The following is a 13,990-nucleotide window of genomic DNA, read 5'->3' on the forward strand; positions in this document are numbered from 1 at the left end:
TACAAAGACAACATCTGCTAATCTTGACCCATGCGTCAGGTGGCAGGCGAATATACCCAAGTGGTTATCTATACAAAGACAACATCCACTTATCCTGACTTATGCTTCAGGTGGCCGACAGATATACCCAAGTGATTATCCGTACAAAGACAACATCCGTTGATCCTGACTTATGCATCAGGTGGCAGACGGATTTACCCAAGTGATTATCCGTACTAAGACAACATTCGTTAATCCTGACCGATGCGTCAGGTGGCAGGTGGAAATACCCCCAAGCTGTTATCCGTACACACACAGTTCTGCTACCCCGACCTTTGAGAAGTCAGGTAGCATACGGAGATACCCATAGGTTATCCGCACACACAGATAGATCTGTTACCCGACCTTTGAGAATCGGATGACATGTGGAGACACCGAAGGGTTATCCGTACACACATTTATGCTACCCTGACCATTGAGAAGTCAGGTAGCATGCGGAGACACTCTATACAGTAATCCGCACACATTTCGAAGACAAAAATGTTTGCAGCCATTGCATGCCTTCAAAGGCAACAATGACCCTCATTTACATTTCGAAGACGACAATGTCTTCAGTCATTGCATGCCTTCAAAGGAGACAATGTCCTCATCTACATTTCGAAGACGACAATGTCTTCAGTCATTGCATGCCTTCAAAAGGCGACAATGTCTTCATTTGCATTTGGAAGACAACAATGTCTTCACCTCAAAAACTTCAATATCTTTTTCCCCTGTGCTTCGTAGGACTCGACGTCCTTTGTTTGTACACTTTAAAAAAAAGAGATTGAAAATGAAAATGAAAATGAATTAAACAAGAAAAGAAGGAATTTCAATGTCTTCATGCCTTCACGGGTTTTACTACTTGGATTTGCGCTAGTGGCCAGTCGGGTAAAGGTTTAGCTCAAACGAAATTAGTGTCTTATCTTTACTTCCCTTTTATCTCCAATAAAAGATAAGTAAGGAGGGGCAACTGTCATACCCTAATTTTGTCCAGGGACCATTCTTTGTTGGCATGTGACCTTCGTTTGACCACTTCAAAATGTTTAATACCCATGTTGTGGAATCCATAAAGTTCTGGGACGTTTTGGAAAGAAAACAACCAAAAACACAAAAGAGGGGGTGAACTTATCAAACACGGGGTGTGTGCTTAGGAAACATCATCCAGAACATTCTAGAAGGGGGGGTGGACTTATCAATTACAGGGTATGCTCTGCAATCTTCCTCAAGAAGCCTCTGGGCGGCAACCACCTCCATTTTGTTAAAAAATGGCACCCGGGGCATCGAGGGCTTCCGTAATGCTTTCGTAAAATTTCCAAAAACCTTGGGCTAGCATATTTCACTTAATATTGGTGAAAGGAAAGAGAAAAAGAGGAAAATCAAGTCTGAAACGCTTCCGTAAGGCTTCAGTAAAGTACAAAAAGGGGGGTGAACTTAGTAATTTGGGTGCGCTCATAAATCTTCCTCAAGAAGCCTTTGGGCGGCAAGCACCTCCGCATTTTGGCTATAAATAGGGGAAGGGGGCTGTGTGAATTTATCCCTGACCCCTATGCTATGCATTTCAGCTGTTTTGGGTGAAAAAAACGTGTTTCTGTGAAGAAAATCCAATATGAGGTGCTTCCGAGGCATTTCCATGAGCAAATCCGTGAAGATTTTTTGTCGTTCATAATCCGTTATTCGTTCGTTCTTTGGTCTTCAACCGGTAAGTGTTTGAATCTGAGACTTTCAATTCATTTCTTGTTTTGTTTGCTTTCATCTTCATCTAGTTCACTTTCAATTTTCTTTTCTTCCGCTTTTAACGAGCTTTTTACCGTTTATTTAAGCCCTTATCTCGCCTAATAATTGATAAAATGAATTTCAACCGATCATTTGTGTTGTAATCTTGTTTAATCACTATTAAAATAAAATCCAACTGATCGTTCACATTGTAACATTGGTTAAATAAAAAAAAAGCAAAATAATAATAAAATAATAAAAATATCTTCAAAAAAATAATAGTACAATAATCAAAATATCTAAAAAAATAATAAAATAATCAAAATATCTAGATTGAGGATACATAGGAGCAAAAGCCCCGCTTTTGTCGACCACCCCCAAGAGATCGTTAATAGTCCAACTCCTTAACGTTTCTCTCATTTCAAAAACCAAGAGATCACTAATGGTCCAACGCCTTAACGTTTCTCTCCTTTCAAAACCAAGAAATCATTAATGGTCCAACGCCTTAACGTTTCTCTCCTTTTCAAAAATCAAAAGATCGTTTAAAAGTCTAATGCCTTAAACGACTTTTGTTCGGTTAAAATATATCTTGTGGAAAAAGATAAAAGCAACTTAGCCAACGTTTAGTTCTGAAAGAACAATGTAGGTCTGATTTCCTCATCGCAATTGAGGAATACGTAGGAGCAAGGGAAACACCCTTGTCGACCAGAAAAAGATAAAAAATACAAAAGGCCCATAAAAAAACATAAAAACATAAAAAAGGGAAAATAAAACAAATTGAAGACATGATATGGCACATTTGATTAAAGGTTGTCGTCCTTTGTGATGGACGCGTGGGGTGTTAATACCTTCCCCATGCGTAAAAACAACTCCCGAACCTTTCACACTTAAAATTTGTAGAGTACACGTTTCAGTTTTTCCGATGTTTTCCTCGAATAAATGTTGATGGAGACTCCGTGCGCCTTCCTCCCTTGGAAGACGCACCCGTGAGCCCCACATCGCCCTCCTGCTAAAGGATAGGTTGCGATAGTTGGCGACTCCACTGGGGACTGTTTTTAGAGAGTTAGGCCAATCAATCAGTGTGCAACATCTCATAATGACTTCTTCTTTATTTATGTTCTCCCTTCCCTTTTATCTTTGGTTTTTTGTCCATATTTGTACATAACCTTTGCTATGTTGTTGTGTTTGGTGTTTTCGTCTATCAATTACATTCATAGTTAGAAATACCCTTTTTCTACACACAGATGACACCTACACCTCACACACACATCGAGATATTAGACCCTATGCCCGGGTCTATGTGAACCATAAGGAGTGGAGGTGAATCTTTGGTCATGCTGGGTCTGCGAGTCGCTTGATGACAGTGAAGCCTCATCTAGAGTTTTCCTTTTTTAGTGATGCATTGTCACTGATAGTCCCTATCACCATAATGTATTCCTAAAAGGATGATATCTTTAAAAGCCAGTAAGGTTACATAAAACCACGCTTGGGAATTGTCACTAGGTGACTTTTGGATCATTTCCATTAGATTCCTCAATTAGGGGCACACAGAAAACTCACTTTTGCATCATGCCTCCCTTCACGGCATCATAATGAACATGTCGTTCCTGCATTTGTCAGTTATCATATTCAAGCATCACATTTTTTGCATTGCATCATCATGCATATGCATTCAACATACTTTTTGTTCTACAAACTGCATACCTTTTGTTTTATGTTCTCTCATGCATGATCCTTGCATTTTCCTCTGCAAAATAAAGAAAGTCACGGTAAAGCACGAACAATGCATCATTCACATACATCCATGCTTTTCATTGGTTGCATTGTTCATTGCATTCTTTCCCTGAAAACCAAACTTTAATCATTGTTATCAAAGGGAAGAATGCACTTTACAATACCCTTACCGAGCGCATGCTAGAGCTGGAGTAATGGCTGAAGTAGACGAGGTGCAAGAGCAGATGAAGACCGACATAGAGGCCATGAAAGAATAGATGGCCACAATGATGGGGCCATGATGAGCATGAAGAAGATAATGGAGGTCAATACGGCTGCAGTTGCCATTGTCAGCGCTTTTTCTAGGGTGGACCCGACTCCCCCATCAGGCCTCAACCTAATAAATCATCCATCGTTTAGTTCGGAAAGAACTACGTAGGTCTAATTTCATCATCGCAATTGAGGAATACATAGGATCGAGGGTAACACCCTTGTCGACCACAAAAAGATAAAAAAATACAAAAGGCCCATAAAAAAACATAAAAACATAAAAAAGGGAAAATAAAACAAATTGAAGACATGATATTGCACATTTGATTAAAGGCTATCGTCCATTGTGATGGATGCGTGGGTTGCTAATACCTTCCCCGTGCATAAAAACAACTCCTGAACCTTTCACATTTAAAATTCGTAGACCACATGTTTCGGTTTTTCCGACGTTTTCCTCAAATAAACGTTGGTGGCGACTCCGCACGCCTTCCTCCCTTGGAAGACGCACTCGTGAGCCCCGCGTCGCCCTCCTACCGAAGGGTAAGTTGCGACACCTGGGCATCTTTCCATGAAGGAACATGGTTCCTTACCAACTCAATGAGTGGTGCTACAAGTATAGAAAAATATGGAACAAACCTTTTGTAAAAGTACGTTAAGTCATGGATGCCCCGAATTTTCTTTATACTTGGTGGAGTGGGCCACTCAGGAATGACCTTTATTCTCTTAGGGTGTCCCATATGAGTACCTAAGTTTGTATTGAAACTAAAAGTAAGAACAAACCTACCTAATGAGTCCCTATGTACACAAATCATGAAGATGTTAGGTGCACAAGTGATTTTACAAAAGAGGGTTGCACCACTATGAACATTCATCATACCACCTCTTTTAGGGATTTAGTGCCTAATAATACCTATTTTGGGCACCAACAAAGCACAAGGATTTAAGCTTTTGCAAACCAAACCCTCATCCAACAACTCCTTTACTTAAGGAATAAACTCAAGCCCAAGAGGTGTGGCAATGCTAACAAGTGTCTTTTTACAAAGGAGAAAATGTGGATGTTGTCTAAGAGGGGAAATTTCTTTAATATTTGTCTTTATTTCAAAATGTCTTTCCTTCTTAGCTAACCTCTTGGAAGAGACACTTACCTCCTTACACTCCTCCTTAACCATTAAAGGTTGTCCTTCTTCTTGGGGGTAGATTTCTTCACTAGATTCTTCCCCTTTTGCTTCTTCATTTTCATTAGAGGAAGGTGAAGTAGTAGCCTCATCTTGGCTACTATAAATGTCTTGACTCCTCATAATCATGGATTTCTTGGTGGGGCATTGAGAAGTAATGTGTCCTCTTCCAAGACATTTAAAGCACTTTATAGAGCTAGTCTTTTCTTGCATACTAGCCTTAGGGGGTTGCTTTTCTATTGTCTTCCCCTTATCATCTTTGGGTTTAGAAGGTGCTGCCCCTAAGATGCGTAGACCTTGGTCTTACTTTGTATAAGAATGAGAGCCATAAGATTTTAAAGTAGACTTTCTTTCAAGTTTTTGCTCTACACTTATTTCCCAATCTAAGTAAGCCTCTACATTGTCCTTCCCATGGAAGTATGGGAGGTTAATGTTAGCCTCTTGAGGCTTTCTTTCATTTTCTCTCCTATGATAGTGAGGTCTAAGATGTGACCTATGCCTTCCTTCATAATAGTCATGAAGTTCTTCACTTAGGCTCTTGCAAGAGTTATGACTACTATAGGAGGCATGTTTTTCTCTTTTCATTTCTTTCATTATTTTTCTTCTTTCTTCCTCTCTTATTTTCTCTTTCATCTTGACTTATTTCTTCCGCTCTTTTTTTTTCCTTATTCTTTTCTCTCTTGTTTTTCTTTCCACAACTTAAGGGATCTCAACTCATCTAATATCTTATAAAAGGGGTCCTTAGGAGTAGAACCCTCACCATTATCACTAGATGAAGAATGAAGACTCATGTTGGTTCCTAAGTTATGGTTCTTTCTTGTTGGGGGTTTGAAAACAAAAGGTAAAAGAAACTATGGTTGAAACTAGCCAAAATAAACACTAAATCAGGTGTGAAAGATAAGGTAAAAACTAATTGGTAAAAGGCAAACTATCTAGGTGGTTTGACAATGAAAGGTAAAGGAAATAAGCTATGAAAGTAAGCATGAAATGTAAACTAGGCGAATCCTAAGAGTGTTTGGATGACCACATTTAGGGTTCCCAACAAAACACTCACAATCCTAAGGGAAAATTGCTTAAAATTATTACACACAAATGGAAGTAAGGTGAGCTATTGGAGGCTCCCAACTTACTTCCAATGAAAGGCCTTTTTGTTACAAAATTTGAAAGCAATGAAAGTAAGTAAATTGTTAATTACAAAATTACAACAAGATCGTCAATTTTGGTGGTTGTTCTCTCTTTGGTGATTCACTCAATTTGGAGTGCTTCTTAGTCCAATAGCTCTTAAGGTGGTTTTCCCCTTGCTTCTTGACTCAAATTCTTCAAGGGATGGCACCAATCCTCCTTTCCAATTCCCTATATGGCAACTCACAAACAAGAAAACAAACAGACAAGCAATAACCAAAGACCCAAAAAATGAAATGAAAGCTAAACCAATAGAGTTTTAGCAAGACAAATTTTCAAGGATTTTCAACAATTAAAGAAATGAAAAGCACATAAAAGCAAGCTGGGACTCAAAGAGAAACTTATAATGGCTTTAGAGTAGAGTAAAAAAACTAAAATAAAAAGACTCAAGAAACCTCTAGTTTTGGAACTTTTTTTTCACACTAAATTTTAATTGAAATTTCAGAGCTAGGATTGGTATAAAATAGGCACCAATTATAGAACAAATTTTGAGCCAAAACAACAAGCACACTTCCCTTTTACTTTTTTTTCCTGGACACTGATTTTTCTGCCAACTTGTGTGATTTTTCTTATTTTTTCCTTTAATCCAAATCAATTGGTTCTTTTTTCATAATTTTGGTCCAGATGTCAAGAAAATTCAGAAAAATTTCAGCTCAAAACACGTAGTGACCAATTCCCAATAATTTATACAAGTTCGTATGTTGAAGCTGCAGCACCAGCGATTTCAACCTAGAAATCAGGAGTAGTGTTTATGTTGCTTAAGGCTTGGATAGTTACAATTTGTGTTTGCTTATGCTCAATTATCTTGAATAAAACAATTCAAGAGAGCTTAAGACTTATTTTGATTCACAAATCCAGCCACGACTCAGCACCACAACTCAACTTCATCATAGGCATCATGTAAGAAACTTAGAAAACCAAAAAAAGAGTTCAACAACAAGACTACTTCTACGAATTGATTTAGAACATGTTATGAACTAAATAACATGCATGAATTAGACTCAAAATTCAAAAGATAGGCTACGAATGACAAGAATACATGAACAAATGTATCTAGAATTCAATCAACAAAATAAAAATTCAACACAAACTTAGAACATAATGTGACAATTACTATGACTAAACATGACTCAAAGACAACATGGATTAAGTGATTTAAACTTAGATTTTTGTGTTTTTTTTTCTAATCAATATTTTGGAAGAAAATTTAGATCTAAGGTTCAGCACAAGAATATTATGAATGAAAAATGATAGAACCTAAAATCAACAGAAAAACATGATTCAAGAGTAGATCTATAGAATTTGAACCATAGAAATGCAAGAACAAGTGTAGATCTAAGATTTAATCGGTTTATTTTTTTGAATCTACTCTAAAAAGCACCAAACCACAAGAAAATGGAGGATATACATGGAGAATAAGATGAATAACAAGGAACCAAAGTGAATTGACCAAACAAAAAGATAGAGGAAGCAAAAGAACATCACCTAGATGAAGATGCTCATGATACCACATGATGTAGCTCTATGTGGAGCTTGTAGGCCTTGGATCTTCTTCATCAATGGATTCCTTTGCTTCTAGAGATCTGATTGCAGCAGAATGGAGAAGGAGAAATATGAATGGAGACGCCACTTCAAGTAGAAGATGAGTCTAGAAGAAGCTCACCACCATAGGAAGCCATGGATAAGAGCTTGAAGGTAGAAGAAGATGAATGAATGGAGAAGAAGAGAAGAGTACGAAATTTAGTGCCTCTAAAGATGTCTGAACTTTGATGTTTAATTCTCAAATGATCAAAGTTGAAAAAAAATGCACACACACGACCTCTATTTATAGCCTAAGTGCCACACAAAATTGGAGGAAAATTTGAATTTCTATTCAAATTTCACTTGGATTTGAAATTGAATTTGTGGAGCCAAATTTTGGAGCCAAAATTTCACTAATTATGATTAGTGAATTTTAGTTATGGTTCAGCCTTCTAATCCAAGGTCAAGCCCAAGATTCTCCACTAAGTGTGCTTAGGTGTCATGAGGCATGTAAAGCATGAAAGACATGCACAAAGTGTGACTATATGATGTGGCAATAGGGTGTAGCAAGCAAATGCTCACTCCCCCTCTAAAATTTAATTGGATTAGGCTTCCCAATTCAGTTAAATTTATTTTCCAACACCCACATCAAATATTCACTTAATGCATGTGAAATTACAAAACTACCCCTAATACAAAAACTAGTCTAGGTGCCCTAAAATACAAGGGCTGAAAAATCCTACATTTCTAGGGTGCCCTAGCTACATTATGGAGCCCTAAATACAAGGCCTAAAAATAATGAAATCTTAATCTAATATGTACAAAGATAAGTGGGCTCATACTTAGCCCATGGACCCGAAATCTGCCCTAAGGCTCATGAGAACCCTAGGGCCTTCTCTTACATCTCTGGCCCAATCTACTTGGAGTCTTCTATCCAATGCCCTTGCAAGGTAGGATTGCATCAAACTCTTCCCATGGCCTTTGGATGTCCAGTTTGATCATTCAGGCCCCCACCATTCTACTCCTTCTTGGGATATGGACAATCTTTCTGAATATGCCCCCTTTGTCTACAATTAAAACATGTTATTCCTTTATCAGGACAATTTGAGGAGATGTGCCCTGGCTTACCACATCTGTAACAAGTGATCTGAGTGGGGAATGTATTGGGTTTGCTACCACTATCACCCGCAAACCTCGTAGCAATAATCCTTTTATTGTTGGGGCGGTTACCATATTGCTTAGGAGGGGTCAAGTACGGTTTCCCCCGATGTTGAGGTTCATTCTTTTTGTTCTTCATTGGACCTATACTCCTATAATAGCTCGCCCTATCTTGAGAATCTTCATCCCAAATTCGGCACATGTTAACCAAGAGTGGAAACTGACGAACACCTTGGTAATTCACAGCTTGCTTCACTTCAGGTTGCAAGCCGTTTAGAAACTTCACACATTTGGAACTTTCACCATCTCTCCCTTGATAATGGGGAAAGTACCTCACCAGCTCCTCAAACTTGGTTGCATGTTGAGTCACAATCATGTTTCCCTACTTGAGCTTCAAGAATTCCATCTCTTTCTTGTTCTTAACATCCTCAGGAAAGTACTTCTCCAAAAATACCCTTTTGAAGACATCCTAGGTCACATCTTGACCTTCAGCCTCTATGCATTGGCGAGTATTCTCCCACCAGTACTCAGCCTCTTCCACTAGAGTATATGTACCAAAATCAACTTTTTGCCCCTCCGGACATGCCATTACTTGGAAAATTTTCTTAATTTACCTTATCCAATTCTGAGCACCATCAGGGTTGTATCCTCCATTGAAAGCAAGAGGATTGTTTCATTAGAAGCAGTCCAACCCTTGGTACTCAACAACTACAACAGCTTCTCCCCTATTTGGATTCCCTATAGCCTGAGCTAAGTGTCATACCCTAATTTCGTCTGGGGACCTTTGCTTGATGACATGCGACCTTTCTTTGGTCCTTGTGAGGTGCTTGGCACCCATCATTAGGCAATTTGTGAAACTCCAGGACATGCCGGAAAACCAAAAAATATTGATGCACAATCCGTAAGTTTCCGTGACACACCGGAAATCAAATGGAAGCATCGTTGCATAATTAAGTGAGGTTCCGTAATATTCCGTAAGTCAAAAAGGGGATGATTATGTAATCCGCAAGGTTCCGTAACATTACGGAAAGAAAACAAGTATCGTTACAAAATTCGTAAATTTCCGTAACTTTACGAAAAAAGAATCACCAAAAAAAGCAGAGGGAGGTGTACTTAGTAAAAATGGGGGTGCAAATAGCACCCAGGCCCACTTGGGCCCTCCAGAATATTCCTCCAGAAGGCTGTTGCTTCTGGAGGAAGCAAGCTGGCTCGCCTGGGCGAGCTGGGCGGCAACCACCTCCCCTATTTTGCTATAAATAGGGGAGGAAGTGAAGAAGAAAAGGGTTCAGCCCCTTAGGCACTTCTCTCTCTTCCGAATTTGCTTGGAAAAATTGTTTCCCTGAAGAAAATCTAAGCCGAGGCACTTCCGAAACGTTTCCGTAACATTTTCCGTGAGGAATTTCGCGAAGGTTTTCGACCGTTCTTCGACGTTCTTCATTCATTCTTCGATCTTCAACAGGTAAGTACCTCAAACAAGCTTTTCGATTCATTCTATGTACCCGTAGTGGTCCACATTGTGTTTCGTGCATTTTTATTCTCGTTTTGTTTACTTTCTATACCCCCCTCTTGACGTGCTTAAGCCATTTTACTTAAGTCATTTCTCGCTTAACTTAAAAATAAAATAAATTTCCACCGAACGTTTGAATTGTATTATCCGTTAACTTCGGTTAAAATAAATTCCGACCGTTCGGTCGTGCCGTAACCACGTTGGAAATAAAAAAAAAGGTAAAAAATAATATAATAATCAAAAAAACATCTTTTAGTAAAATAAAGCGGAAAATCAATCGGACGTTTTCTCTTTGGGATTTCTCATTCTTAATCGAATTGATTAATAACTAAAGTGAAACTAAGGCTAAAATCAACTCGCCTAGTCAAGCTCGTCCATAAAAATAGGCTTTTGAAGTTTGTCATTTCAATTTCTCACTAAGTAAAATGGATCATTTTTAAGGTCCAACGCCTTAAAATGATCACCACTTAAGTAAAAAAGAATCACTTGATAAGAAAGAACTACGTAGGTCTGATTTCCTCATCGCAATTGAGGATACGTAGGAGCAAAAGCCCCGCTTTTGTCGACCACCCCAAGAGATTGTTAATGGTCCAATGCCTTAACGTTTCTCTCCTTTCAAAAACAAGAGATCGTTAATGGTCCAATGCCTTAACGTTTCTCTCCGTTCAAAAAACAAGAGATCGTTAATGGTCCAACGCCTTAACGTTTCTCTCCTTTCAAAATCAAAAGACTGTTTAATGGTCCAACACCTTAAATGACCTTTTGTTCAATAAAAACATATTTTGCAAAAAAGACAAAAACAACTTAACCAAACACTTTGTTCCAAAAGAACTACGTAGGTCTGATTTCCTCATCGCAATTGAGGAATACGTAGGAGCAAAGGAAAACACCCTTGTCGACCACAAAAAGAGGAAAATATAAAAAGGGTATAAAGGATATAAAGACATAAAAAGGGAACATAAAAAAATCAAAGTCATGTTTGCACATTCGATTAAAGGCTGCCGTCCCTTGGGACGGACGTGTGGGGTGCTAATACCTTCCCCGTGCGTAAATACAACTCCCGAACCTTTCACTTAAAAGTTCGTAGATCGCGTCTTTTCCGGTTTTTCCGACGTTTTCCTCAAATAAACATTGGTGGCGACTCCGCGCGTATTCCTTTCGTGGAACACGCATCCCGCGAGTCACGCGTCGCCCTCCCGCCGAAGGGTAGGTTGCGACAGTTGGCGACTCCACTGGGGACAATTTTTAGAGAGTTAGGCCATTTAATCTTGTGCAATGTTTTACCATGACTTACTCCTTTGTTAGCTTTCCTTCATTATGTTCTTGTATATATAACTCTTTGATGCTTTTAGTGCATTTTTTGTATGCTTGAGGTAAATATTTATTCATTTGATGCACACAAACACTAACACTATTTGCACACACAGTGAGTTGAAAAAGGGCCCTATACCCGGGTTCGTGGGAACATAAGGAGTGGAGGTGAATCTGTGATCATGCTAGGTCTCCGACTTGCTTGATTGCAGTGAACCCTCATCTAGAGTTTTTCTCTTTGAAGACATATTGTTGCTAGTAGTCCCTACTGCTGCATTATGTTCTTCGAAGAGGATGATACCTCTAGAAACCATCAAGAGAGATATGACTACCTTGGGGATTATCACTAAAAGCCTAGTTATCTCTCTCCCTTATAGGTCCCTTAAATAGGGGCACGGAGCAAACACGCTGCGTGCCATTTTTCACACTGCCATGCATAAGTATCATGTACCTTTTTGCTTATATTTGTTTGTGAATATTTGTCGTACTATGTACATCCCCGTGTTGCGCCTTGCGCATATGCATCGCACATGGGTTCTGTCTTGATCCCCTCACTTTAGCAAACCGACGGAGGGTCCGTGTCGCCTTCTTAAAAACATACGTTGGGTGCCATGCCGCCCAAACATTGTATCCAAGAAGGGGACAATTTCTCGGGCTCCCATATTCGTAAATTGCATCTGTGTCATATGCATTTCTTCATGCATTCATCCATTCCACCCATGATAGATGTCGGAGTTTTGATTCGGACTAGATTTTATTTCACTTTAGTAAAACATGGGATCAAGTCAAAAGCCTTCGCTTAAAAAGAGGTTCTATTAAGTCAAAATCAAGAGCTTAGAGGTCACTAGTTTACGAGAGTTGGGGCAATTAATGGGTCAACTTCAACAGCAAGCCTTCCGCAAAGCCTATGGTAAGATTTGGGACCTAGCTAGGGTAGAAGTCTCCATGGAACCGATTGCATCCCTTTCCCAGTATTATGACCAGCCCCTAAGGTGCTTCACATTCGAGGACTTCCAGCTAGTGCCGACTATGAAAGAGTTTGAAGAAATCCTGGGATGCCCACTGGGAGGAAGGAAGCCATATCTTTTCTCTGGGTTCTATCCCTCCACAACAAGAGTTGCCAAGGTAGTGAAAATCTCAGCACAAGATTTGGACCGTGTAAAGCAAAACAGAAATGGAGTAGTCGGAGTACCAAGGAAGTGTTTGGAGGAAAGGGCAAAGGCCTTGGGAAATCAAGGCGAATGGGCTTTCTTTTATTGACATCTTGGCGCTTTTGATCTTTGGAGTTGTCCTCTTTCCGAATATGGAAGGGTTAGTGGACCTAGCAGTGATTGACGCTTTCCTCGCCTTTCATCATGGCGAGGAAAGCCCGGTCGTCACCATTTTGGCCATGTATGACACGTTCGACCGGGGATGTGAAAAGAGCAGCGCAAGAATTGTTTGTTGTGCACTGGCTCTCTATGTGTGGCTGGTTTCACACCTTTTTTCTCCAAGAAGGTAGGCCCGTCTATCCACTACAAGGTCACCGCTCATGCGTCGAAAAAGGAAAGGCGAATTGGGACCAACTCTTGGCTAGCATGAAGGGGCGTCTGTTAATTGGTTCCCTCGCTAGAAGGAAGGAAGAATCAGGATTCTATCTTCATGCGAAGGATGTCCAAATGTTCCCTTGATGGAACAAGGGGTTGTATTAATTATAATCCCGTCCTCGCCATAAGACAGCTTGGCTACCCCATGAGAGGAGTGCCATCAGACGAAAGCATCACGCCTTTATAGGGCAGCAATAGTGAGCTCAAGCTCCGAAGAGGTGAAAGGAATCATCACGGGTCAAAGCCATGATCTTGAAAGACGAGCTAAAGGCTTGCCTTAGGTCGAAAAGAAATTTGTCCCAACAATTAAGCGAGACTGAAGGGAATATGTGGGCCATCATCGATGAGTGCAAAGAGAAGCTAAATCTAGCAGCGACTCACGAGCAAAGGCTAGAGGATGAGTACGCCAAGATATCAGCAGAAAGGGAAGCAAGGGAAAGGGTAATTGATTCATTGCACCAAGAGGCAACAATGTGGATGGACCGATTTGCTCTTACTTTGAACAGGAGTCAAGAACTTCCCCGATTGCTAGCCAAGGCCAAAACAATGGCGGACACCTACTCCGCCCCCAAAGAGATCCACGGACTTCTCAGCTATTGTCAGCATATGATAGACTTAATGGACCATATGATTAGAAACCGCTAGGAAGTTTGTATTGTCGCTCAGATCTTGACTAGTTATAACTTTTTGAAAAAAATGAGTTTATCCCACGTTTTTACTCCAAAAATCAGTGCGAATCAAGTCACTCCCGCATTTTATCTCTAGCATGCATTGTATGTTGGTCTCGTCCTTTGTCACGGGAAGCCGGAAGGTCCATATCACCTTCTTAATTGTAC

At 39.8% G+C, this 13,990-nt stretch overlaps 1 protein-coding gene across 1 annotated transcript; it reads right to left on the reverse strand.

Moving 5' to 3' along the window:
- Positions 1-8,610: 8,610 nt before the first annotated feature.
- Positions 8,611-9,126, reverse strand: LOC102669853 (uncharacterized). Its single transcript, XM_006584270.1, has one exon. It carries the CDS (start codon positions 9,124-9,126, stop codon positions 8,611-8,613), a length of 516 nt encoding a protein of 171 aa, XP_006584333.1.
- Between the last annotated feature and the right edge of the window lie 4,864 nt (positions 9,127-13,990).

Source organism: Glycine max, chromosome 7 (assembly GCF_000004515.6).
Source record: "Glycine max cultivar Williams 82 chromosome 7, Glycine_max_v4.0, whole genome shotgun sequence".
NCBI lineage: Eukaryota > Viridiplantae > Streptophyta > Magnoliopsida > Fabales > Fabaceae > Glycine > Glycine max.